General features: G+C 42.1%; 2 protein-coding genes and 1 long non-coding RNA gene across 5 annotated transcripts in view; 2 read left to right on the top strand and 1 right to left on the bottom strand.

Annotated features, from left to right (window-relative positions):
- lim2.5 (lens intrinsic membrane protein 2.5) overlaps positions 1-27988 on the top strand; it is a 425704-nt gene that overhangs the window by 188458 nt on the left and 209258 nt on the right. The gene's annotated exons all lie outside the window — the stretch shown is intronic.
- The window catches only part of LOC147833518 (uncharacterized), a 102826-nt gene continuing 77960 nt past the window's right edge, over positions 3123-27988 (bottom strand). For both annotated transcript variants that reach the window (XR_015512276.1, XR_015512275.1), the window contains one exon: positions 3123-3262. This is a non-coding gene — a long non-coding RNA (uncharacterized LOC147833518). The remainder of the gene's footprint in view (positions 3263-27988) is intronic.
- Positions 20582-23119, top strand: LOC147840448 (uncharacterized). Its single transcript, XM_087288249.1, has 2 exons — positions 20582-21926; positions 22198-23119. Coding segments are annotated over exons 1-2 (777 nt in total). The 5' UTR covers positions 20582-21925; the 3' UTR covers positions 22974-23119.

Genomic DNA, 27988 nt, shown 5'->3' with positions numbered 1-27988 from the left:
TCAGAAGCGCCGCTGAAAGCCTCCATCATCCAGTGTCTGGAGGAGTTTATGAGCTGGGTGCACCTCTGAAAGGATTTAGTAGACTCAGACACGGCCCTAAACGTATTGACTCTGTTTTTCAGCCTTCATAAAGCACATAAACACCGTTACTTTCTCAATAAAATCCATGTTAGCCATTTAGCAACGAAGCTAGAGTCAGTGGGCAGACAGAAGCCCTGCCCATCACGTGAATCCGTGTCTGTTCTGAAGTGAATTTGACTTGCGAATGAAGCGGATTTGACGCGTGAATGAAGCAAGTAAACTCAAATGTTCACTGTAGTGCATTGATCTTTATGACAGTGTGTATATGGGATCTGTGGTGTTCTGTGTAGCTCCTCCCCCTGTACCTCACTCGCTGCTATTTATGCGCGAATAGCGTGATTTATCCACGCTTTCCGTGTCTGGTTTGAACACAGCATTATATGTAGCACTGAGGTCATTAATATGCACGGCTCGCGTAGTAGGCCCACATGGAATCTGCGTGCGCAGAATTCCGCAGATTTCTGGAGATTTTTAGCCCATTATTAATTCTATTTATTTACTTGAGTAAATGTGTAAATCTGAATTTATTTAGTTTTTATTCAGCAATTTATTACTTTTTATTCAATATATTAAGGTTTTAGTTATGATACTCCGCTGGATACTCCCAAAATAATTCCGCAGAAATCCGCAGATTTTCACCAAAATTCTCCGCAGAAATAGCAAAAAACGTCCGCAGATTCCATCTGGCCCTGGGCATAAGGTGTGTTCAATTGTATGTAGGTTGCTGAATCGTGACAAATCCCTCAGCTCAACTGTCATTTGAAGAGGTTAATATTAATTCCTGGCTGTGTTTTCTTTGACATTATAGCTTAAAAATACAACGAGATACATCTCCATTGTTCTCTTTTGTCAAGCTTCATTATAGTTTAGCCTTTATCCACATCTCGTAAGCAAAATAGGTTAACGTCACTCTTTAGGTTAGCGTTTATATTTGTTCGTGTCCAGCATAAATCATGCTGTGTGTGTTTATGTGTGTGAGAAAGAGAGCTAGCTGTCAAAGCGAAGCTTGTTAATATTTACAACAAGATCTATACATGGTCAATTATGGACCTTCTGATTCTAGGAGTATTTTATAGAGTTTCTGGAGATTTTTGGAAATTACCCTATGTAGATATAAGAGAACAATTTAACTTTTTAAACTGATGCAGTACACTCACCGGCCACTTTATTAGGTATACTTTACTAGTACCAGATTGGAGCTCCTTTTGCCCTCAGAACTGCCTTCATACTGGCACTGGGTTTCGGTACCCAACCCTAGTTGAAACTATGCTCAATTGGTATAACTGGGCCCAAATTGTGCAAAGAAAATATCCCCCACACCTTTACACTACCACCACCAGCCTGAACCGCTGACACACGGCAAGATGGATCCATGCTTTCATGTTGTTGATGTTAAATTCTGACCCTACCATCTGAATGTTGCTGCAGAAACGGAGACTCATCAGACCTGGCAATGTTTTTCCAATCTTCTCTAGTCCAATTTTAGTGAGCCTGTCCGAATTGTAAGTGATGCTCGGCTTGAACTGCAGTAGATTGCCTTGACCATGTCTACATGCCTAAATGCATTGAGTTGCAACCATGTGATTGGCTGATTGGAAATTTGCATTAACGTGCAGTTGGAAAAGTGAAACCCCCTCGTTTCAGCAGGGTGTTTTCACACCTCTACTTTCAGCTCTGTTTAGGGGGGAGTGTCGGAGGAAGAAAAGTGGGATGGTGTGGGAGTGTCTATTTGGGCACGCACGAGTTTCAGAGTCAAAATTCACACACACAGTGTAAAGTGATGGTGTTTAACCTACATGGACATCTGTAGTCGAATTATTTGCCAAATTATTAAATGGTGGACTTTAACTGCAGTTTGGCTCTTTGATTTAGGGAATTCATTCATGCCCCTCACGACAAACTAGAGATTTGATTCGAGGAACTGCTGTAAGCGTGTATTTTCATGCAATGTTTGATACCGCACAGCGAATGAGAGAAAAAAAACCCTCCGCATTTCCCAGAAATTTAGATGCACATGGCAGGTAGTGTCAGAAAGCCGCGTGTGTTATTCCGGTCACTAAATGCGGTAAAAACCCTACACGAGGTTAAAGTTTGGTTGTAGTGCTAACGTGTTTACACTCTGTGCAATAGTTTGTTAGATACAAACAAACTGAATAAACAAAGAGCACTGGTCGCTCACTTACCATATCTGTAGAGACAGGACAATCACCAGCAACTAGAGCCGCGTCTTTATGAAGAGAATACTACAAGCGAATCCAGATCTCAGCGTTTGCAGATGAGAACAGCTCTCAGGTAAACTATGTTCCTCCTTAGACACGTAAGTTATTGTTGTCGAGCGTCGCGTACACTGTTAATCCACACGTGAGTCTGCGCTCTCACAGAGAGAAAATGAAAACAAAACTTAACTGCAGCAAACTAAAAAAGCAACACTTCACGCTTGTTTTGCCAACACAACGTGGCGTCTCTGTTCTGTAAACACGGTGATAGTAATGAATATTGATGAAGTTGCACAATAGAGTGCGCTGATTGGTTTGAACCAAGCCTTACTCATGCATTAATGCATCACACTGTAAGACGTAATAAGACACACTCTGGCAAAGACGTCCAGTCTGCACGCTGGAATACACGCTATTATGTCATGGCCGTGACGCAGCTTCAAAAATTTGTTTCAAACCGGAAGTACGAATTTGCTTGAAATAACGCAAAAACAACCAACTTACACTTTTTAGTGAAATATAGGTGTCCTAATAGTGTTTTTAGCAGTGTGGGACATATACGACTGTCAACAGCTCAAACACATGTGTTTTGGTGTTTTGTGACCCTTTAATAAAGTGGCGCATTTATGACATGTGTCAAGTCAAGGGGTCATAACAGACTTATGAGCGCCCGTTCAATTAAATTTTTACCGAGATTTATTTACTGAAACCATCTTTTAGTAGCCAAAAAGGTTGATTTGCAATCTTTCTCTTTAAGAGTCTTAGTAGCTCTTCGCACCTCCAGCATTTTCTCCATGAGGGAAAGTGACGTTCTGTTACTGCGCTGTTAAGTTGAAGTTGGGTTTTCAATGACAGCCTGCTGCAGCAGCTCATCCTCGTTTCTCGATCTCATAACCTCATGTACGGTTCATATCTGGACAGGAGCTGACAGTGGAGTACATGCTGCCGGCGCGTGGAGCTCTGTTCTGCGGATGTAGCAGTGACAGGTGCTGTTAACTTGAGTCACAGGGCATTGCTGAAGAACCTGTCAGTGTCAGTTTGTTCTGTGTTTACCAGCTGAGATGAACATGGAGATGGAGACTGAAGCTTTGACTTAAAATTGACAAACAACGACATTCGAGGAGCTCAAGTTGTGCAGCAGAGCCTGGCTCAGAGTCTGCATTCATGAGCCATATTCAAAAAAAAAAGTCAACTAAAGTTTTCCGTATTTTGTAATTCATGGATTTTATTTTTAAATAAATGTGAGCTTTTGAATTACATAGTGGGATCTTGAACTTTTCTTCAACAATGTTTGATATTGAAAAGTTCCTGGTTATAAACTTAATACCTTTTCTGCTATCTTACAGACTCAACTCTCTAAATATTACTTCCGATGCAATATATTAAACTGATAAACAATTAATATGTTAGCATTAACAAAATCCTATATAGCCCTGTGTGAAAAAGTGTTCCAAGTGACCTCAACCTGAAGCGAACTTGGGTTCTGCAGCAGGAAAATGATCCCTTTCTGAATAGCTGAAGAAAGCAAAATGAAGACTTTGGAGTGGCCTAGTCAACGTCCTGACCTGAATCCAATTTAGATGCTGTGGCATGACCTTTCACACTAGAACCGCAATGGGATTAATTTTACCCATCACTGTTATTCAAATGTACATAACAGACCTTCAATAAACGATTAAATTGTTTAAAAAAAAAAAGATTAAAAAGTAGGACATTTAAAACTATTAGCACCAGTGCAACCCCACTGGTCCTACGCCACCCAATCCACTCCAGGCTGGCATCGAACCGCCGACCTTCCGCATGGGAGTCGGTTGCTCTAAAGCCTGATTTATACTTCTGCGTCAAGTGACCGGCGTAACCCACGGCGCAGGCAACGCGCGTGGCTGTGCATTTATACTTCTGCGCGCTGTCTCTGTCGGTCTGCATTAACACTTCCGAAACGCTAGTGGGCAGTGAGGTGTTAATGTTCCTCTGTGTCGAGTTTCTTCTCTGCTTTTTTGCTTTTCCTGAACACTTCCGGGATGTACAAGTGGCTCAAACTCGCTCATTTTGAGGCAGGAACCGGCGGACGTGCAACAACTTTAACTATGAGGTAAACACAAAACAAAACTTTCCATCCGGAGCTCCTTCACGGGACTCCACACTTGTAAACAATCGCACGCGCCATTCGCGCGGCTCTCGGTCCCGCCCAGACTCGTCAGCGCTACAAAGCCGACCAATCACAGATCTTGCGCTACGCGTCGTTTCGACGTGTAGTTACATTTTTTGAGAGGTGCACGTCAGCGACGGCGATGGCCACGGCGAAGGGCTATGCGTCAGCGCCGTAGCATACGCCGACGTTTGACGCAGAAGTATAAATCAGCCTTTACAAGGAGGCTAAAGACCATGGCCACTAGCATCTGTCGCTAGAGCACCTTTAGAGGTCAGAGGAGTGATGTTTACCTGCACAGCACTTACTAGCTGACCTCTGTTACACTCATCCCCTAAACCTTACTCCCATCCGGGTCACAGCACCAATGTAATCCTGCCAGTCCTACACCAACCAACCCGCGGGATCAAACCGGCGACCTTCCGCATGTAGTCAGTTGCTCTAACAAGGAAGCTAAGACGATGGCCTCTAGCATCTTTCACTAGAGCATCTTTAGAGGTCAGAGGAGTGAGGTTTACTTGCAGAGCACTTCACTAATTGGCCTCCGTTACAGTAGCATAGGTCAAATTTACCCACTATAAAAAATGCTTGTATTTATGCACGTCTTATGTTTGAAATTACTCATCAATGACTTTTACTTTCAATTTTACTCACTGAATTAGTGATTATAATAAATAAATAAAGTCTCAGTGACTAATAGAAGGCGATTTGTAGAGCTATTAAAAACACAAAATGTAACAAATGACGGAGAGTCTGGAGAAATAAGTTATGTATCAGAGTATGATGGCTCAAATTTAGATTTTTAACCTACTCATAACCTACTCCTAAGATAATTTTGTTATCCTGAAATAATCATTTCATGAATCTAGACACTTTTTGTTAACAGCGGCAAAAAAAACAGTAAAATATTATGTTTTTTTTTTGTTTTTTTTTCTAAAAAAAATTTGTGCTGAGTAAAATTGACCCCACTGGAAATTTTAGGAATAGTCACCTCTGGCAGTTTTATTGTTAAAAGGCGAATTGCTTGAAAACCCTCCAATGAGGCTGAATAACTGCGTTCGCACCGAAAGCGGCGAGAGCGTCAAAGTAGCTGAAAGTCACTCATTTTCAATGGGAGCCGGTGGCGAGGAGTGGCATGGTGCGTCTTCGGTGGTGTGGGTGTTGAGGAAAGTTGAAATCCAGTCAACTTTATGGTAATAAGTTATAATTAGCAACTTTTCAGACCCAAAATTTTCAAATCTAGCGAATTTTTAGCGTGACTGGAGTTTTTTTTACAAACTCTCATGTGTCCATACTGTATTGTTCCTACCCTTCTCAACGAGCTGCGGGTGATGTTGTCGGCCCCTCCCCCACCTCGGTGCAATCACAGGCAGCACAGCCCTCGTATACAGCAGTCAGCCATGTACCTGCAGCTTGAGAACAGATCATTCCTCTGCATACTAACGGCAAATGATTTAGCACCGCGAGTGTGAGGTATTTTCCTTGTAACAGTACAGTTAAACCGATTTGCTTCCCCTTTGATTTAAATTTAACAATTTAATTTGGCCATTTATTGTTTTCTTGTTCACAATCAGATAGATTTTGGTGACAGTTTTGGAACTTGTTTGAGTTTGTGTCTGGGAGATTACTGCAAATTCATTATACATCTATACTGATATTCAAACAATACATTTAATTTAATTGACATGCGTACATAAAGCTAAGTGTATAAATACCCTATTAATAGCCATGGGCTGTTATACACAAACTGCTTTACGTGATGAGGTCAGAAATATGCAAATTGACGTATGACGTAATCTAGTGACATTTAGCAACTTTTTGAGAAGAGCTTAGTGCCTTTTCATTAAAAAAGTTGGCAACACCGCACAAGCAGCATAATGAGTAAGAAACAGACGTCTTTGGAAAGTTTCTTTGCTAAGGGGAAAAGGCAGTGAATGACCCACGAACTGCCAAGGTATGGATCCGCAACCCATTCGTCAACAAATCAGGCAAATCCAGCATGTCTGTGCAAGAAGAAGATCAACTGCTGGAGATCGCAAATGAAGGCGGCCTTCTAGGGGCCGTTCGCATATGACGCCTTACTAGAGTTTGCGCAGGTTCATTGTTTCCAATTGAGGTGCATGGCTTGTGCACAAGCGGTGTGACATGCTCAGGCCAATGAATTCAGCAAGCACACCACGAGTCACGTGATAAGAATTGCCCCATGAGCTTCAGCTTATATGGAGTCTCAGGCAAACACAAAACGCACAAACACTGCAGTGCTTTGTAATTTTCTCAATAAATACTTGTATCAGACTGACAGCAATGTTTTGTCAGCTTGTCATCCTCTGAGAAAACAGTTGAGGGTCGCCTAGCAACCTACAAAACAACCCAGCACCACCCAGCTCTTGTCGATCACCGTGCCAATTTCAGGGCAGCATTTTCCTGTCACTAAAATTATTAATCCAGTGGCAGTCCGCCACAAATTGCCTCTTGCGTAGAGGAGAATCTATCCCGTATTACATGTATCCAAATTAAAGCCTGTGTTACATGTGGCTAATAATCTGCCTACCCCGGTTCCACCCCGTGGCCTCAGGTAGATGGTGAAATGGTTTATTCGGTTAAGCACATTCTGGACTCCAGACCGAGGGGATAAGGATTCCAGTACTTGGTGGACTGGGAAGGTTACAGTCCAGAGGAGAGAAGTTGGGTACCTGCAAGGAACATATTGGATCATCGATGATTACAATCGCCAGGTAAGCTCTTCTGGAAGCACCAGGATGTGCTCCTAGGAGAGGGGGTACTGTCATGGTTGCGGTTAATGCACACCTTCTGTGTTGTCTTATTGAGTGTTGTGTTGTTACGTGGGGTTGTTATTCATGTGCATTTGTTGTGGTGCGTCTGTTTGTTTTGGTCACATGGTATGCTCATCATTGCCTCATTATATTCAGCTCCAACTGTTGTCGATCACCGCACCTATTTCAGGGCAGAATTTTCCTTGCTCATTGTCAGTTCAGTGTGGCTTTCATGTTACTGTGTCTCCGTCAGGACTCTTGGTGGCTTTGTGCATCGGACTTTCCTGTGCTGTGATATCCAACAGAGACTTTCCAGTTCTCATTCTGGCAGCGAGCGTTACCATTTGAACTCTGCTTTGTTTTTGATCGACATTTTTGCGATTGTTTTGCAAAATAAACCACACTTAAAATTGGATTCTTTTGTTGACTTTTTTCCACATTGTGACGAGCGTTGACCGGTCTGCAGTGATAAAAAGGTTGAGGACCACTGCTTTATAGGGTGTGACATTAAAGCTTGTTTATATTTTTTGTGTGAAACCCTTGTTAGCACTTGCAAATGCAGAGCCAAGCCCACCAAAAAAGTAAGCCATCACTTTTGCGCTCTATTAGACTGCAGCATCGCATACTGAGGTGCGAGCGCCTCATCTCTGCTCATCTGCGCCTCAGCTCGCTTTATCAGATCTGTCTCAGGAAATCATCAGTCAGAGGGCAAACCTGCCTGAAGCTCCTCAAGCTGAGAGAGATTTTCCCTGTGAGCATCCGCAGACCTGAGGCCGGCCACTAAACAGCTGTAGGACAGTCATGAAGTCGTAAAGTTGGAGAGTAATGGGCCATATTTACAGATGAACCCCTGCCAGCCTTCACAAGTGCTTCTTCAGGCAGAAATGTGGCATGTGTTGGACAGGAACGCATTGAGATGGTATCAGTGCAATCCCGCGATGGCTTTTTAAATGCGTTTCTTCTTAATATAATGAAATATCCCCTTACTCTGCTTCTCTGTTTCGATTAGAACTTGGGGTTTTGCAGACTAGGCCAAGTACAAGTGAGGACAGATAACAATGTATTTGTTTGATAATTATTTACTTGCTAATCAGGAAACATTATGCTTTGGCATTGGGTTAGGGTATTACTATGATGTTGTGGGTGGTTGCCAGGATGTTGTCATGTAATTGTTACAGTGTTGTGGGTGGTTGCCAGGATGTTGTCATGTAATTGTTACAGTGTTTTGGGTGGTTGTTAGGATGTTGTCATGTAATTGTTACAGTGTTGTGGGTGGTTGTTAGGATGTTGTCATGTAATTGTTACAGTGTTGTGGGTGGTGGCCAGGATGTTGTCATGTAATTGTTACAGTGTTTTGGGTGGTTGTTAGGATGTTGTCATGTAATTGTTACAGTGTTGTGGGTGGTGGCCAGGATGTTGTCATGTAATTGCTACAGTGTTGTGGGTAGTTGTTAGGATGTTGGCATGTAATTGTTACAGTGTTGTGGGTGGTTGCCAGGATGTTGTCATGTAATTGTTACAGTGTTTTGGGTGGTTGTTAGGATGTTGTCATATAATTGTAACAGTGTTGCGGGTGGTTGCCAGGATGTTGGCATGTAATTGTTGCAGTGTTGTGGGTGGTTGCCAGGATGTTGTCATGTAATTGCTACAGTGTTTTGGGTAGTTGTTAGGATGTTGGCATGTAATTGTTACAGTGTTGTGGGTGGTTGCCAGGATGTTGGCATGTAATTGTTACAGTGTTGCGGGTGGTTGCCAGGATGTTGTCATGTAATTGCTACAGTGTTTTGGGTGGTTGTTAGGATGTTGTCATGTAATTGTTACAGTGTTTTGGGTGGTTGTTAGGATGTTGTCATATAATTGTTACAGTGTTTTGGGTGGTTGCCAGGATGTTGTCATGTAATTGTTACAGTGTTGTGGGTGGTTGCCAGGATGTTGGCATGTAATTGTTGCAGTGTTGTGGGTGGTTGCCAGGATGTTGTCATGTAATTGTTACAGTGTTGTGGGTGGTTGCCAGGATGTTGTCAAGTAATTGTAACAGTGTTGCGGGTGGTTGCCAGGATGTTGGCATGTAATTGTTGCAGTGTTGTGGGTGGTTGCCAGGATGTTGTCATGTAATTGCTACAGTGTTTTGGGTAGTTGTTAGGATGTTGGCATGTAATTGTTACAGTGTTGTGGGTGGTTGCCAGGATGTTGGCATGTAATTGTTACAGTGTTGCGGGTGGTTGCCAGGATGTTGTCATGTAATTGCTACAGTGTTGTGGGTGGTTGCCAGGATGTTGTCATGTAATTGCTACAGTGTTGCGGGTGGTTGCCAGGATGTTGTCATGTAATTGCTACAGTGTTGTGGGTGGTTGCCAGGATGTTGGCATGTAATTGTTACAGTGTTGTGGGTGGTTGCCAGGATGTTGGCATGTAATTGTTACAGTGTTGCGGGTGGTTGCCAGGATGTTGTCATGTAATTGTTACAGTGTTGCGGGTGGTTGCCAGGATGTTGTCATGTAATTGCTACAGTGTTTTGGGTGGTTGCCAGGATGTTGGCATGTAATTGTTACAGTGTTGTGGGTGGTTGCCAGGATGTTGTCAAGTAATTGTTACAGTGTTGCGGGTGGTTGCCAGGATGTTGTCATGTAATTGTTACAGTGTTGCGGGTGGTTGCCAGGATGTTGTCATGTAATTGTTACAGTGTTGCGGGTGGTTGCCAGGATGTTGTCATGTAATTGTTACAGTGTTGCGGGTGGTTGCCAGGATGTTGTCATGTAATTGTTACAGTGTTGCGGGTGGTTGCCAGGATGTTGTCATGTAATTGTTACAGTGTTGCGGGTGGTTGCCAGGATGTTGTCATGTAATTGCTACAGTGTTGTGGGTGGTTGCCAGGATGTTGTCATGTAATTGTTACAGTGTTGTGGGTGGTTGCCAGGATGTTGTCATGTAATTGCTACAGTGTTGTGGGTGGTTGCCAGGATGTTGTCATGTAATTGCTACAGTGTTGTGGGTGGTTGCCAGGATGATGTCATGTAATTGTTACAGTGTTGTGGGTGGTTGCCAGGATGTTGTCATGTAATTGTTACAGTGTTGCGGGTGGTTGCCAGGATGTTGTCATGTAATTGCTACAGTGTTGCGGGTGGTTGCCAGGATGTTGTCATGTAATTGGTTTATACTGTAAATATGTTCAGTTTTGCTGTGCAAGTACAGGCTTTAAAAACTTTGGACTCACAGTCTACAAAGATTTATTCACATGACACTAGTTCACAACTTAAAAAAGTGCGTAAACCATTTGCCGAAAAACTAGCTGCATAATTTAATGAATTAAATCAAGTCAACTTAATAGATCCAAGTTATGGGTTTACTCACTTATTTAAGTAAAGTCAACTTGCTGCTTTTAAGACAACCGGTGTACTCACTTTTTTTAAAGTAAATTGCTTTTCACAGTGTGTTGAATGCATTGTCAATCAGTTCATTTGCTTGCCAAATGCCTCTAAAGCCAAGAAAAGTGAGAGCATGTGCATTCTTGTCATACAATTTCACAAGTTTATTGAATTTCCAATGTGTTGGGAGAAATCAATATCCTCACTTTTGAAGTAAACGACAAAACAATGACTGCAACAACAACAATATGAAAACAGACAGCAGAAATCGAACACGTAATCGTGCGAATGAACTTTTTACAATAGGATGGAATCAGCGCTCAGATGATGAAGTAAATACGAAACGGCTGTCAGAATAATGTATGTACTCTGACATTCAGCGGGAAGGTTTTTTCCATTCCTCGATTATTAATGCCGCATTCGGAAGACCCAGAAAATATTTCTCTCTGTTTTCATCCTTTGCCAAGGCCACCCAAACAGCCCATCGCATCTCTGGAAAAGCGATATGCGCTGACGGTGATGGACGAGTGCATTCAGAAAGGGAGAGTCGAAGAAAATTCAGCTTTTTTCAACCAGACGCCGTTTCATTATTCAGGAGAACAGCTGATGTGTCTGTTTCAGCGAGAGCTCTTCTGGTTAATCTACATATTATTTCTGCTTTCATAGAAACTTTCTGGCTTCTCCGCCATGAGTTGCATCAAAACAAACTGCTCCCTGTCAGAGAGCTTTATCATAAGCTTGTGTCGGTCCAAAGGGCTGGGCAATAAAAAAATGCATTTCATCTCCATCTTTTTCAGACATTCATTGATATTCGATACATTTATCTACAGTATTTCTACTGCAACAGCTTTAGTCGTGTTCCTTCGTCCATATAAAGCATCATTTTGAGAAGCCTAACAGCTTGTTAATGTTTAATGCAAACACTAAAACCCAATAATTCATTTAGAAAATAAACTATACTATAGTAATTTGAAGTAAATGCTGCAGCGTTTTTGAGCCGTACTAAAGTACTTGAATTGATCTGTTGTGGTAATTCAGTTGCCATAGGAACACTGCAACTACACTGTAAAACAAAAGTTGACTCAACTTAAAATTGTAAGGCAACTTGCTGCAGATGTATAGTAGAGTTGTAATCGAGCCATAAAAGTTAGGCCCCATAGGGCCCAAGCCCGACAGAACTCAACCCGATCCCGACAAGTACATTTTGATTGACAGCTTTATAATGTCTGAACCTGTTTACAGGCCGATTATTCAAATAAGCAGATGCACACAGCTCTTTTGCCTTTTTTCATGAATGAGTCGTTTATATGTGTTTTAACATTATTTATTCATAACAAATGTAGGCTATAGGCCACTTGGAAGCTGGAACAAGGAAATAAAATAAGTCCAATATGGCATTAGTGCGATGGTGAAGCTGAATAATAAAGAATAATGCCAACATTAGCCTATGTACCCTGACTACTTTATGCCTTTATGGTTTAATTAATATACCCTACTAAAAAAAAAACAGCTTAAACCAGCCTAGGCTGGTTGGCTGGTTTTAGCTGGTTGACCAGGCTTTGGTTTTGGCCACTTCCAGGCTGGTTTCCAGCCATTTCCAGCCTGGTCTTAGCTGGTAAGGCAGGCAGATGACCAGCTAAAACCAGCTTGACCAGCCTAGCCAGGATGGAAGCCCAGCCAAAACCAGCTATGTCCAGCTTAAACCAGGCTGATCAAGCTGGTTTTAGCTGGATTTAGCTGTCATATTCCAGCCAGACCAGCTAAAACCAGCCTGGAAATGGCCAAAACCCCTCTAAAATCAGGCTGGTCAACAAGCTAAAACCAGCCAACCAGCCTAGACTGGTTTAAGCTGGATTTTTCAGCAGGGTTTAGTTGTAATTTGAAAATCCTTTACTTTCCAAGATTAGGCTGTGCTTTTGTGGAGGAACATTACTGAATCCACTGGAAATGGCTTTAGCGCAGTTCTGCGCTCACGGATGGTGCGTCCAGCAGCACTGAACACCCTTTCTCTGCTGCTGCTACTGGCCGGGATTCACAGGCTTTTACTATTCTGGCTAATTTTGCAAGTTTTGTGTAGGATTGTGTTCATCTTTCACCTGACAAAAACATCCACTTTATTTTCCATGACAGCAGTTTCAATGTAGCGAATGACCTCGTCATCTTCCCTGTCAGATTGCTCTGCCATGCTGTTTAGCGCACTACCATAATACGCAGTGGATGAGTCATAGATGTATACACTAGATATCGCATAGGGACCCTGAGCATGCGTCAATAGCGCCGCCACATTGGTACAGTGCTTCGAGGACAAATGTCATTCTACCGCACTAGTCAAGACAGTCTTATTACGTTACAACGCGGGACTTTAGCGCTGTCTACGGGTGTAGTAACGAGCAAACAAAGAAAACAAAGCACAAAGATAGAACATTTCATAGGTAATATTAAGTTTTTTTTCTGTTTTTGTATGCTCTGAACTTTTGTGCTAATCAGGTAACGTTATTGATGATAACAGTCACTTACTGCATTCACCATACGGCAAAGCAGCTCCAACTCGCTCCCTCCGTCAGTATGAGAAGTGAAAGCAGGAGAGGAGGTGTGTTTCAGGACATGATTAGATCAAATTTAACAGAGAGGGTGAATAGTACATTTCTGTACACACAAACACAAGCTTTTTGTCAGGAGTGCCCGTGCGGTCACTGATCCATCAATGTAGAAAAGTGATGTAAAATTATAATTTTCGTAATTAAAAAAAAATTACATACTAACATCCAGGAAAACTCCCAAACACAGATATATGTGTATATCTCTTTGTTTGGATGGCCACAGTCCTCCACTGTACCTTGGTCCCGCATTCATTTCAAATGAGCGCTACCCTGTACCAAGATGGCGGCGCTGTTGACGCATTCCGTCCAATAGACAACAATAGGCCAGGCGACATCTAATGTACATATCTATGTGGATGAGTGACCGCCGAAATACGTTGGCGGCTAGAATGACCATTCTTTTTTAACTGGCGGCTGACCTGACCGCAGCCAAAATTTTGCCTTTCTCCATCATCATGTTTCACCTTTGCAGGGATGGATTTTAATGTTGAAACAAAAGATTACATTTACTTTCTCGTGCTAATCCAAATGCTTCACATGACTTTTCATTTACTGCCCAAGCCGGCCCGACCCCGTCTAAAATGATAGAAATCAAGCCCGAAACCGTCGGGTCCCGTCTGGTTCGGGCAAAGATCTTCAGCTCTAATGTAAAGGTATTAAAACATATTAAGAGTTCAGATGCAGTAGTTTGTTCAGACTACTTATTCAAAATGAGCTGAAACAACACAATTCTTACGTTTTTTTTTGGCACAACTTAATTGTTTTAAGTTCAATCAACTCAAACAGCTAAAAGCTAATAAGTTAACTTAATTCCTTCATGTTGTCTCAACACAAATTGAAACTAGGTATGGAACCCAGCATCGTTTACAGTGTAGATAAGTGTACGCTGAAAGGAGAACGTTTCTTTTTTCTTTTTCTCAGAATACCAATACATGCACGCTCTTTCACGAAAATGAAGACAAATATCCTCCCAACTGCGCATTAACAGAGAAGTTAGTGTTCATCTTGAAGGTAAACAGTCCATTCACAGGCACTAAAACCCATCAAGCGTAAAGAGCGAACACATGGCTCTTCCTGCAGTCACAATGCAGATGCAGGAGCTGCCAGAGCCCGTTCGCTTCATCCATCGATTCGTCCTCATTCCCTTTCACCCCTCCATTTTGCTCATCTCATTCCTGTTAATCTCCTAACAGACATGTTCGGCTGGCCATTAATTAAACACGTCCCGTCCCGCTTCACAGTTCCATCAGGGTCTGGTCAATGCTCCGCTAATCGAACTCTTTAGTGCTGATGCAGGTCTGGCCTACAGCATCTGGAAAGCCAATCAATACAATGCCATCTTCTCTCACTGTCTTTTGAGCTTTGGGTCACTCTCTGTCCCTCGCTCCGTTTATCTCCCAATAACGCTTCATTTGTTAATCTGCAGCAGACCACCCTGCAAATAAATCATTTCATACATCTGTAGGACTGCAGTACAAACATCTAATCATGCTTAAGACGAGATAAGTTTAATTGAGAAGCAATATTGTGGAAGAATATGTATTTAGGTTTTAAAGCTGCATGCCACCGTGGAAATGCTCTATTGAATAGCAATGGAATAATCAGCAAAAGTCTAAAAGTCTATTCTTGTTTTAAGTATTAAAGGCGCAGTAGGTAATCTGCCTAAATTCTAACCGTTTAGCATCTTTTAAACACAGTCCTTCCCCTGCCGTCCGAAGCCACACCTCCTGATATCACGAATGCGCACTTTAAAGATGACAGAGATCCACGAGATCAGGGGTTCTCAACCTTCTTCACTTCAAGGCCCACTTCTTTTGCCAATCAATTTTTGAAGGCCCACCTGTCTGACATTTTCTCAATAATTTTTGTATGAAATCCTTATTTAAACATTTGTTAACACACACACACACACACACACACACACACACACACATATATATATATATATATATATATATATATATACATATATATATATATATATATATATATATATATATATATATATATATATATATATACATATATATATATATATATATATATATATATATATATATATATACATATATATATATATATATATATATATATATATATATATATATATATATATATATATATAATACAATTGTTGTTGTGCCTTATATATATATATATATATATATATATATATATATATATATATATATATATATATATATGGTTGAAGTCAGAATTATTAGCCCCCCTGTTAATTTTTCCACAATTTCTGTTTAGCGGAGAGGAGATTTATTCAACACATTTCTAAATATAATAGTTTTAATAACTCATTTCTAATAACTGATTTATTTTATATTTGCCATGATGACAGTAAATAATATTTTACTATATATTTTTAAGACACTTCTATACAGCTTAAAGTCTCATTTACAGGTTTAACTAGGTGAATTACGTTAACTAGGTAGGCTAGGGTAAACGGGATCTGTACACCCTTAGAAAAAAGTATAGCTTAAAGGGACTAATAATTTTGACCCTAAAATGTTTTTTTTTTTTGGTCTTTTTATATATATATATATATATATATATATATATATATATATATATATATATATATATATATATATATATATATATATATATATACACTGCTTTTATTCTAGCTTTAATAAAAAAAATACTTTCTTCAGAAGAAAAAAAATATTATCAGACATATTGTGAAAATTTCTTTGCTCTGTTAAGAAAAAAAATTCAAAGGGGGCTAATATTTGTAATATTATATATTATAATATATATATATATATATATATATATATATATATATATATATATATATATATATATATATATATATATATATATATATATATATACATATATATATATATATATATATATATATATATATATATATATATATATATATATATATATATATATATATATATATAATTTGGTTAAGATGCTTAAATTCCTCCACTAGGGTTTTGTTCACGAGTGAGGGAAGGTTTGAGCGTGAGATTGACAGGTGGATTGGTGCAGCGGCAGCAGTGATGCAGTCAGTGTACAGGTCCGTTGTGGTAAAGAAGGAGCTGAGCCGAAAGGCAAAGCTCTCGTTTTACCGGTCAATATACATTCCTACTCTCACCTATGATCATGAGCTTTGGGTCATGCCCGAAAGGACAAAATCTCGGATACAAGCGACCAAAATAATTTTCCTTCAAAAGTTGGCAGGATATTTTATGGATAGAGTCGCTGCTCCTCCACATCGAGAGAAGTCAGCTGAGGTGGCTCGGGCATCTGTTTCGGATGCCTCCTGGACGCCTACCAAGGTAGGTGTTCCAGGCATGTCCCACAGAGCAGTGGCGCCCCCAAGGGGTGGCCAGGGGTGGCCACGGCCACCCTTGTGTAAACTCTGGCCACCCCTGTGGCCACCCCAATATGATAGTTGCTGATATTATTAATTTAAATGTATTTACTTAAATTCACAATACTTCAATAAATAAATGAATAAATAAAATGCAGCCACTAAATTATTGTGGATTGATCAGCACCACTGACGAAGCTGATTCACTGAGATTGCACACTTTTTATTAAGAAATTATTTTTGAAACGAGAAAGTTGTGTTTCATCTGATTGAAAACCACAAATCCAAAATAAATAACTAGATGCATTTTGAAATCTGCTTTTCAAAATTTTGTTGGGTTTTGTTTGGTTTATTAATTCATTCCTTAATCATATTCATTATTCATAATTCATCAATGTTAGACATGGCATATATTGTATGTTGTACAAGAAATAACTTACCTGATAGAGGTTTTAGACTAAATATTGATTTTTATTTGGTTTGCACTTGTACTTGCGGAATAAATTACATTATTTCAAGAGTAATTATTGGAATTCATTAAAACGTCATTATTTCTTTTACCAAAAACAAAAATATAACATTACTCCTTATTCACAATATATACACAATTCATAATTTTTTTGTGTGCCACCACAAGATTTGTTGTGGCCTTACTTATCCACCCCTAAGAAAATTTTCTGGGGGCGCCACTGCCACAGAGAGGAGGCCTCGGGGAAGACCCAGGACACCCTGGAGAGACTATGTCTCTCGACTGGCCTGGGAACGCCTCGGGATCCCCCCGGTGGAGCTGGAGGAAGTTTCTGGGGAGAGGAAAGTCGAGAGGGTGCTCGCTGCAGAGCCATTTGAGGAGAGCTGAGCTCCAGCGAGGGGGAGCATGAGCTGTCGCTCCTCCTCCTGTAAGCTGTTTTAATGCGTACACCAACCCCACCCTTAACCCTACCCCCAGTGACATCACTCGTAGAAGAAGTGCAAAAAAGGTGGAGCTCAAGCTTAAGCTCCCCCTCGCTGGAGCTCAGCTCTCCTCAAATGGCTCTGCAGCGAGCACCACTTGGGAAAGTCTGGGGTTCTCTCCTAAGACTGCTACCCCTGCGACCCGGCCCCGGAAAAGCGGCAGAAAATGAATGAATGAATGAATAAATAATTTTGTTAAAATTATGTACTTTTTTGTACTCTCTCTAAAGATTTTACGTGACGAGACTATTTTTTATAAATATTATTGTTTAATAAAACTTCTTGTCTAAATTCTCCAACATATATTGTCTATATTCACTGAAAAATGAATAAAAATATGCATAAAATGGAGGAGTGAACCTTATATACTGTACTTCACCAAGGCACGTGGTTAAACTAAACAAAACAAAAACATCTTTTTATTATTCTAATAGTAAAAAAGTTGCATCTTAGCCTGAGGGTGTTAAACTTTTCAGTTTTGATAAAACTAAAAATAAATCAATCAACACTGAGCAAGATTTATGCTTAAGACGGTTATAAACAAATGACAACAGATCAAGCAAAAACAGACAATAGCTTCATCTAAAAACTACATCTAAATGCTTTTACATGTGGGGTCTGTTTCAATGAGTGACCTTAATGACCTTTAATATCAATACACAGTTTGCTAATCTTAAGCATGACTGGAAAAACAAGAATACAAGAAACAAGAAAGTCCAGAAAACAAAGTTGCACATTGCAGATGTCATTTTCAGCTTTTCCAGGGTCGCTGTTATCTTCCAAAGGTCAAAACAAATTGGGGTCAAAGTTGAAATGGTTTGAACCTAAACAAAGCTTGACCAACACACACACACACATCATAAAACCCACATAACATGCTTCTGTACATCTAAATGCTTCGCTCCGTAGAGTTTGATGATACAAATCATGGCAGAAAATTGGCAACCACTACAGTCACGCATGTTCAATTAGGGTTAAAAGAGCATGCATATTAACATGCTCATTATCATATACACAGCGGGGAGAATAAGCATTGAACATGTCATGTTTTTTCCTGTGAATAATATTTCTAAAAGAGCTGTTGACATGGAATTGACACAGATTGCGGTAAAAAAAATAAAGAAATAAAGAAAAAAACAAAAATAAATGTGCAAAAAAGAGTTCTGTGTAATAACAATGAAATGACATGAGGAGAAAATGCTGAACTACTGAAATAGTACACATGCATTGTCACATTAAGTCACATGCATTGCTCAGTGTAAAAATCTTGATGGTTCTGTGGGTCTAGTCTATCAAATCTGAGCTTTAATTAGTATTTTCTATTGGATTTAAGTCAGGTGATAGGCTGGGCCATTCTACAGCTTGATTTTCTTTCTCTGAAAGCATTTGAGAGTCTCCTTGGCTGTGTTTTAGATTATTGTCTTGGTAATATGTCCACCCTGGTTTCATCTTCATTCTCCTGCTAATGTAGATGTAGGGCTGAAGCAGCTGATATTCATTTACACCAGGGGTGGCGAACCTGTTTGGCATGATGAGCCAAAAAAAAAACTTTATCACTGCAAAGAGCCACACAACAGATGTGCAAACAACAGTATATCTGTCACAATAACTTATACACCTAATTATATAACGCAATAGTTTTCATGGATTTAAATTAGCCTACCTCATTTTACTTGACTCAGTGGCACACCTGACATTTCTTGGTTTCCACAATCTTTTTCAGGTCTGGCTCGTATTCAGTTGTGGCTACTCGTAGTAACTCTTTCACATGTGTGTCAGTAAGAACAGAGCGATGCTTTGATTTCACTAGTTTCAGTGTAAAATCCCATTCAGATAAAAATGTTCTGCCCTCATCTTCGTATTTACGCTTAGCTGTACGCTTTCCTGACTCTGCCATGACGATTGATATTAACGAACTGCACGTCACTCGTGTTGCGCCCCAATCAAACGGGGCTTCAGTGTCAACCCTTGACTGAAGGCGTGTCTGAATGGAAGCGTCAGAAAATAAAATTCAGTCAGCAATAGGCCACTTTCTAGCAGGTGTATTTGCATACAGCGATCTGATTGGCTAACGCGTCCGTAAGCGCTTGAAAAGTTGAGCTACTCCCAGCTTCTGCAGCGAGCAACGTGAAGCCCCGTGTGAATGGGGCATTAGTCAATTGGTTATTATATGTTAAATCGCGCAAGAGGTTGAGCCGCACAAAAGCAGAAAGAGACGCAGAAGCCCCGTGTGAATGGGGCGTTAGTCAATTGGTTAATGTATGTTAAATCGGGCGAGAGGTTGAGCCGCACAAGAGCAGTAAAAGAGCCGCAAGCGGCTCGCGAGCCGCGGGTTCGCCACCCCTGATTTACACTTAGGAAGGGCAGAGGGGTGCTGAAGAACTGCTGAGAGATTTCAGCTGCTGTCTGGGCTTTCACTGCCCAACTACACCTCCCTTTCTTCATGTGTTCAATACTGTTTTCCTGTGTCACTTCATTTTATTACACATAACTTCATTTGTAAACTAATACAGTCTGTTTTCTTTGCATTTATGGATTTATTTGGTTGTAACAAACATCTGGTAAAAATTTCAAGTCAACAGCACCTTTAGAAATATGTTTTTCTGAGAAAAATGGTGACAAGTTCAACACTTATTTTATACCACGCAGTATATACAGTTGAAACAAACATTATTAGCCTTTGAATTTTCTTTTTTTTTTTATATATATTTATCAGGGGCGACGCGGTGGCGCAGTGTGTAGCACAATCACTTTAGAGCATGAAGGTCGCTGGTTTGAGCCTCAGGTGGGTCAGTTGGCATTTCTGTTTAGAGTTTGCATGTTCTCCCTGTGTTCGCGTGGGTTTTCTCCAGATGCTCCAGTTTCCCCTACAAATCCAAAGACATGCGGTACTGGTGAATTGGGTATGCTAAAATTGACCATAGTGTATGAGTGTGTATGGATGTTTCCCAGTGATGGGTTGTGGCTGGAAGGGCATCCGCTGCATAAAACATGTGCTGGATAAGTTGGCGATTCATTCCGCTGTGGCGATGCCAGATTAATAAAGGGACTGAGCTAAAAAAAGATAATGAATGAATTTATTTCTGTTTAACAGAGCAAATCTGTCATGATGGTCAGTGACCACCGGAGGGCGCTGTAGTTCACAGACTTTGAGAATTGACTACAGCGCCCAAAAGACTACAAGTTCATACATACCATGCGCATTACACCCGGTCCACGTACACTGATTGGCTCACAGCTGTTCCTGTTTCCTGTTAATTTCCTGGACTATTTATACAACCATTTCACCTCTGTTTGTCACTGCGTCGTTTGTCCATCCTGTCTCCGTGTTCCTGTAAGTTTAGATTTTCTGATTCCTGAGCCCTGTCTCTGTTTTGTGTTTCTTGTTTTATTGTTTATTTGTACTTTGCACTTTGAACACCTTGTTTTTCTGTTTGATGCACATTGTAATTAAAACTGCACTTGGATCCGCAACTTTTTGTTCCTGTTTGATCTTGCTAACGTGACAGAACGACGCAGTCACATTATGGATCCAGCAGACAATAGCATCATGCTGTTAAAACAAGGTAACCGCTCAATAGAGCGTTATATAAAGGAGTTTTTGGAGCTAGCCCCGAAGAGCTCTCACAGTGATCTTTTGCTGATGATGTTTTTCCGGGGAGGACTTTTGGAACCAGTTCGTTCCCTCATGCCACCATACGAGGACGACTGGAACCTTTATCGTTTTATTGAGGTGGCCTTATTAATCTCCGGCTCCCCTCTCTCTGTTGCCCTGAAGGAGGAGAACCCTCAGGAGGGCGGTCTGAGTGTAGGGCAACAGAGAGGGATATTTTCAGGGCCGGCTGATGTATCTATGGGAAGGAGGAGAGAGGCTGGGTTGGAGTTGCGTCCTTATCCGCGTCGGGCTGTCCGAAGATCACCTTTTTCTGAGCCTCTGGAGAGCCTGCTTGAACTGTGTGGAACCCCAGTGTCTGCTCCAGTCCCACAATGCCCGCCAGTGTCGGCTCCAGCTCCAGAGCAAGCTCCCTCACCTGTTAACTATGCTCTCCCATCTCAAACCACCAGACGGAGGAGGCGTAGGAACAGAACTGCTCACGCCCCAGAAAGTCCACCAGTGTCGGCTCCAGCCCCCGAGCGCCCGCCAGTGTCGGCTCCAGCCCCCGAGCGCCCGCCAGTGTCGGCTCCAGCCCCCGAGCGCCCGCCAGTGTCGGCTCCAGCCCCCGAGCGCCCGCCAGTGTCGGCTCCAGCCCCCGAGCGCCCGCCAGTGTCGGCTCCAGCCCCCGAGCGCCCGCCAGTGTCGGCTCCAGCCCCCGAGCGCCCGCCAGTGTCGGCTCCAGCCCCCGAGCGCCCGCCAGTGTCGGCTCCCGCCCCCGAGCGCCCGCCAGTGTCGGCTCCAGCCCCCGAGCGCCCGCCAGTGTCGGCTCCCGCCCCCGAGCGCCCGCCAGTGTCGGCTCCCGCCCCCGAGCGCCCGCCAGTGTCGGCTCCCGCCCCCGAGCGCCCGCCAGTGTCGGCTCCCGCCCCCGAGCGCCCGCCAGTGTCGGCTCCCGCCCCCGAGCGCCCGCCAGTGTCGGCTCCCGCCCCCGAGCGCCCGCCAGTGTCGGCTCCCGCCCCCGAGCGCCCGCCAGTGTCGGCTCCCGCCCCCGAGCGCCCGCCAGTGTCGGCTCCCGCCCCCGAGCGCCCGCCAGTGTCGGCTCCCGCCCCCGAGCGCCCGCCAGTGTCGGCTCCAGCCCCCGAGCGCCCGCCAGTGTCGGCTCCAGCCCCAGAGCGCAGCACAATGCCAGTTCTAGTCCGACTCCTGGCTTTACCGGCGCCACCCAGGCTCCTCGCACTGCCGGCCCCAGCCCGGCTCCTCGCCCTGCCGGCCCCAGCCCGGCTCCTCGCCCTGCCGGCCCCAGCCCGGCTCCTCGCCCTGCCGGCCCCAGCCCGGCTCCTGGCATTACCAACGCCATCCAGACGTCTTGCCCTGCCGGCACCTCCCAGACGTCTTGCCCTGCCGGCCCCAGTCCGGCTCCATGCCCTGCCTGTTCCAGTCCGGCTCCTTGATTTGCCGACCTCGCTCGGGCTCCCTGCTCTGCCGGCTCCAGCCCAGCTGCCTCCAGTCCCGCCGGCTCCAGCCCAGCTGCCTCCAGTCCCGCCGGCTCCAGCCCAGCTGCCTCCTGTCCCGCCGGCTCCAGCCCAGCTGCCTCCTGTCCCGCCGACCCCAGTCCAGCTACCTCCAGTTCCGCCTGCTCCAGTCCAGTTGCCTCTCCAGCCGGCTCTCCTAAAACCTCCTGCCTTGTGTCTCCTGCGGGATCATCCATGGGTCATCCCACCCGCCCCTCCCTGGTGGTCCTTCCCACTGTTTGGGACTGATTCTCCGGCTGCACCCTGGCTTCCTGCTGGGGCGCCTGACCCATGGACCTACCCTGGTCTGACCCTCCCATCCCTCCCCTTGTTCCTGCTCCGCTTAACACCCCCCCCCCCCCTGGACTGTTCTGGGAGCGTCTGGTAGCCGCTCTTTAAAGAGGGGGTACTGTCATGATGGTCAGTGACCACCGGAGGGCGCTGTAGTTCACAGACTTTGAGAATTGACTACAGCGCCCAAAAGACTACAAGTTCATACATACCATGCGCATTACACCCGGTCCACGTACACTGATTGGCTCACAGCTGTTCCTGTTTCCTGTTAATTTCCTGGACTATTTATACAACCATTTCACCTCTGTTTGTCACTGCGTCGTTTGTCCATCTTGTCTCCGTGTTCCTGTAAGTTTAGATTTTCTGATTCCTGAGCCCTGTCTCTGTTTTGTGTTTCTTGTTTTATTGTTTATTTGTACTTTGCACTTTGAACACCTTGTTTTTCTGTTTGATGCACATTGTAATTAAAACTGCACTTGGATCCGCAACTTTTTGTTCCTGTTTGATCTTGCTAACGTGACAAAATCATTTTCTATAATATTTTTTTTCTTTTGTAGAAAGTCTTGTTTGTTTTATTTGGCTAGAATGAAAGCAGTTTTTAATTTGCTCACCTGGGTTTAAAGGGAATTGGCATTTTCTCCTCAACTTTCTGTATAAAATGTCAAACAGACACGGGTGCTCCTGTCAAATCTCCACTAGTTTTTCCTCCATTTCTTGAGTCCAAATAAACTGAAAATGACCACTTTTAACTTCTCCCTCAACCTCCTGTGGGCCAGCAGGTACACACACACAAGTGAATGCCGCTTTCTCATTGGCTGTTGGCGATCGCCGATGTCACTTTTAGTCAAAACTCATTTCACACGGCATGATTTGAATCGCCGACAGCTCCTGATATTCAGCACGCCAAATATCTCACAGGCATCGACGACTCATCTGAGATTTTCTCAGATCGCGTCTTTGATCGTTCATACTGTGTGATTGTCACTCACGTGCACGAGCACTGATTTGCCTGTGATTTCAGGCATTTGTCTGCAATTTCTCAAAATCTGTCGGCGAGTCAAAAACGGGGCTAAAATCACGCAGTCTGAACTAGGCATAACTTGCCTAATTAACCTAGTTAAGCCTTTAAATGTCACTATAAGCTAAATATTAGTATCTTTTTAAATATCAAGTAAAATGTAATTTATTGTCATCATGGCAAAGATAAAAAAAAAACAGTTATTATGTTGTAACTATGTTTAGAAATGAAAAAAAAAACTTATTTCTGTTAAACAGAAACTGGGGGTAAAAATATATACAACTCAGGAGGGCTAATAATTTTGACTTCAGCTGTATGTAAACATGCACCCCCCTTTGTTATTATGTCATCTGGATCAGATCTGAGGCGTGAGGAGCAGCGACTCGCGTGTGAACTTAAATCACATGCCGCGTACACATAATGCTGGATGAATTTAGCCTGTCCGTCTTTCTCACAAACATGCTCACGCGACAGACAGGTGTTGCTGTTCAGCCAGACACTCCATCTATAACACAAGTGAATGTGAAACCTAATTGGGTTGGTAATTATCCAGATTGCCAGAAACACACAGCATATGACTATTAATTGAGCAAAACAAACAGCTTGGTGCAAAAAAACAACAACAAACATTTAAAACATCTAGGGGGAGTTTCTTTTACAATATGTTTATATATTATTTATTTTAATGTTTATTAATGTCCAATCAACATCAAAAATGCTAATTGATTTTAATGTTAATTGACTAACTTCGCATTTACAGCATTTAAAATCTATATTGTGTCCCAGAATGACTCGTCAAATGACCCATAATGGATCAAGCCAAGTCAAGCCAAGTCAAGTCAAGTCAAGTCAAGTCAAGTCAAGTCAAGTCAAGTCAAGTCAAGTCAAGTCAAGTCAAGCCAAGCCAAGTCAAGCCGAGCCAAGTCAAGTCAGTCAAGTCAAGTCAAGCCAAGCCAAGCCAAGCCAAGCCAAGCCAAGTCAGTCAAGTCAAGTCAAGTCAAATCAAGCCAAGCCAAGCCAAGCCAAGCCAAGTCAAGTCAAGTCAAGTCAAATTGTCATTCCGCTACACATGTGGACATACAGAGGAACAAAATGTTATGTCTCGCAGGACAACGGTGCAACATAAATTAAATTATAAATACAAACACAACATTGGACATAAGAGCTAATAAACATTTATTAAATGATTATTTATTTATTTATTTATTTATTTATTTATTTATTTATTTATTTATTTATTTATTTATATTATTTATTTATTTATTATATTATTATTTATTATTAAACAAAGCACACATTTAAAAAAATGCTAGACATTTTGATCAGAAATAGTCAGGGCTCGAAATTGCGACCATTTTGTTCGCATATGTGCCTGAAATTTTATCTATGCGACCATAAAATATATTTGGGAGCATTTTTTACAGCGAAATGTTCACCAAATGTGCGGATTCAGGAGACATTCACGCAGAATGCATCTCTGCACTTGAAACGGCAACGCGAAACGCAGCACTCAGAAATGGTTTAAAACAGTTGTCATGTCAACTTGCTGCAGTAAACAAAGCCAAGTCTGTAATGCTTGCCCCGCCTTCGCGCTCTTCTTATTGGCTCACTGCTCTGGCACTGAAATATCAGCTGTCAATCACTCAGTCAATGCCTTCTGGCTTGGGATGACAGGGAGAGCTACTACCGCGAAAAATTGTAAAGCGCTGAAGATGAGAATACGTAAGATGTTACACTGACAGATATTGTCTTAGAAACTATGGTATATAAAGTTATAAATAATGACACATCTTACTAGTGACCATATGCTGAACGTTAATCCACCATCTACACTTTTCGAAGAGTGGATAAAAGACTTTGCTTCAAGTCCACTATGAAAAGTCTGTGGGATGGGATTGTCAGGTAACTGTTTGCCACATCTATCACGAGAGCTTCTGTTTAATCCTTCATATAATCGCCAGATGCTGTCCGCCGTGCAAGTGGCAGCTATATATAAAATTTAACACCACGAACACCATCGCAAACAGGCATGCACTGAGTAAATTAATATCGCTACTCATGAAAAGACCAGTATTGCTATTAACATGACGTATGCATATAATAAGGTACAGTATGTGTCAAAAGCATCAGTGCAATATCAGACAGCACCCGTGAGAACAGCACAGTTATATTGTTAACAGATTCATTCATGTCAAGCAGTGCGTGCAGGGCCGGTGAGCGCTCCATGTATCTTTTATTCACTCAGTTATGTTATAAAAATCTATTTTCTTGTGATAACGGGATTTCCTTGAGACATATTTTCCCTTTCGCTTTGTATATATATATATTTTTGCTTGTTAGTTTGATTACTGTCGATTTCAAATGCAATAAATATGTTGTATAAAACTTGTAGTAACGGTGCTTATAATTGATAGGTGCGACTACATTTTGGCTGATGCGCCTAAATTTTTTAAAGTTAGGAGCACCGGTGCTACCAAGCAAAAAGGTTAATTTCGAGCCCTGATAGTGTTTCATAACTTAATGGGAAAATTACAGAAATAGTCTCAAAATATAGAAAATTGGGGTCCGTTTCTCTCTTTGTCTTGAAATAAAGCACTATAAAACAGTAATGTCATATATGGAGCTTGTTTCACTCTCCAGTTCATTGTGCGGACAAAAAAAAAAAAGAAACCTTTACGAGATTGAGATAAATTTCTCTTTTGTGCGCCACAGAAAAAACCCACATGGTGCAGCAGAATGGCATGAGGGCGAGTAAATGAAATAAAAGTATTCCTCTAAGCAAAGACTCGACAAGATTCTTTTATCCTCTCCTATTTATCCCGGAGAAGTGTCGTATTTTTCTGCACTTAGATTGAATCTTTGGGTGATTTATAGTTGGTTTGCAGTGGAAAAGCTCAGCAGATAAACACCATAAACAACACTGATCAATGTAAATTGGTCTCGGAACGGTGCCGGTGACCTCCACGTGTCCTTGAGCGCAGAGACGAGGGTTTAGACCTGCTGTTGATGGCTTTTTTCTCACAAATCCCCACTATCACAGGACTTGGCTTCCTCTTCCACAGAAAAAAAGAGAGAGAGGGAGAGAGAGAGTCGCGCCTCGGGCCCGTCATTGGCTGCGACTGCATACTGACTCCGATTTCATGAATGGTCGCAGTGCGGTTTGATTGCGAGAAACAACCGCTGGGTGAATGACAAGGTCAAGGCCCTGCCGTTACGGTTGGAGAAGTGCTGTGAGAAGGCTTGTGTGCATAGAGAAGGGAAAAAGAGGCAGCGACATTAAAGAAACCAGTGCAGCCAAATCAAATTTTCTCATTATTTGCTCACTGTCAAGGAGACGGCTTTGACAAAGACAAAACTAACTTTTTCTTCTTTTGTTTCTGAAACAGCCTCATTATACAGAGTTAACAGTTGAGTTTTAGCATTTTTGAATCCTTTCAGTTGATCAGCGGGAGCACTTTTAGCTTAACTTAGCATAGATCATTGAATTAGATTAGACCATTAGCATCTCCCTCAAAAATGGCATCAATAAAGACACTCTACTCAATTGTTTAACTCCAGGGAGTCGTAAAATGAGTTTTAAATTTTTTTATTAATTCAGCCAATCTCCAGGTCTGGCGAAAGAACTTTTGTCATAGCATAGATCATTGAATTAGATTAGACCATTAGCATCTCACTCAAATTGCCAACTTTGAATCAACTCTCTACTGCAAAAAAGAAACAAAAGGCTCATTTTACAGCTCTCCAGAGATAAACAGCTGAGTTTTACCATTTTGAATCCATTTAGTCAATCTCCCGGTCTGGTGAGAGTACTTTTAGTTTAGCTTAGCATAGTTCATTGGATCAGATTAGACCATTAGCATCTCAATCAAAAATGCTATCTTTAAAGGAACCTCCCACTCATTTTACAACTCCCTAGAGTTAAACAGTTGAGTTTTAGCATTTTTGAATCCATTCAGTTGATCAGCGGGAGCACTTTTAGCTTAACTTAGCATAGATCATTGAATCAGATTAGACCATTAGCATCTCACTCTAAAATGGCATCAATAAATTAACTTTCCACTGATTTTACAACTCCCTGGAGTTAAACATTG

Source organism: Danio rerio, chromosome 16, assembly GCF_052040795.2.
Source record: "Danio rerio strain M-AB ecotype USA chromosome 16, GRCz13ab, whole genome shotgun sequence".
In the NCBI taxonomy this organism is placed as follows: Eukaryota; Metazoa; Chordata; class Actinopteri; order Cypriniformes; family Danionidae; genus Danio; species Danio rerio.
This window is presented reverse-complemented; position numbering and strand designations above follow the sequence as displayed.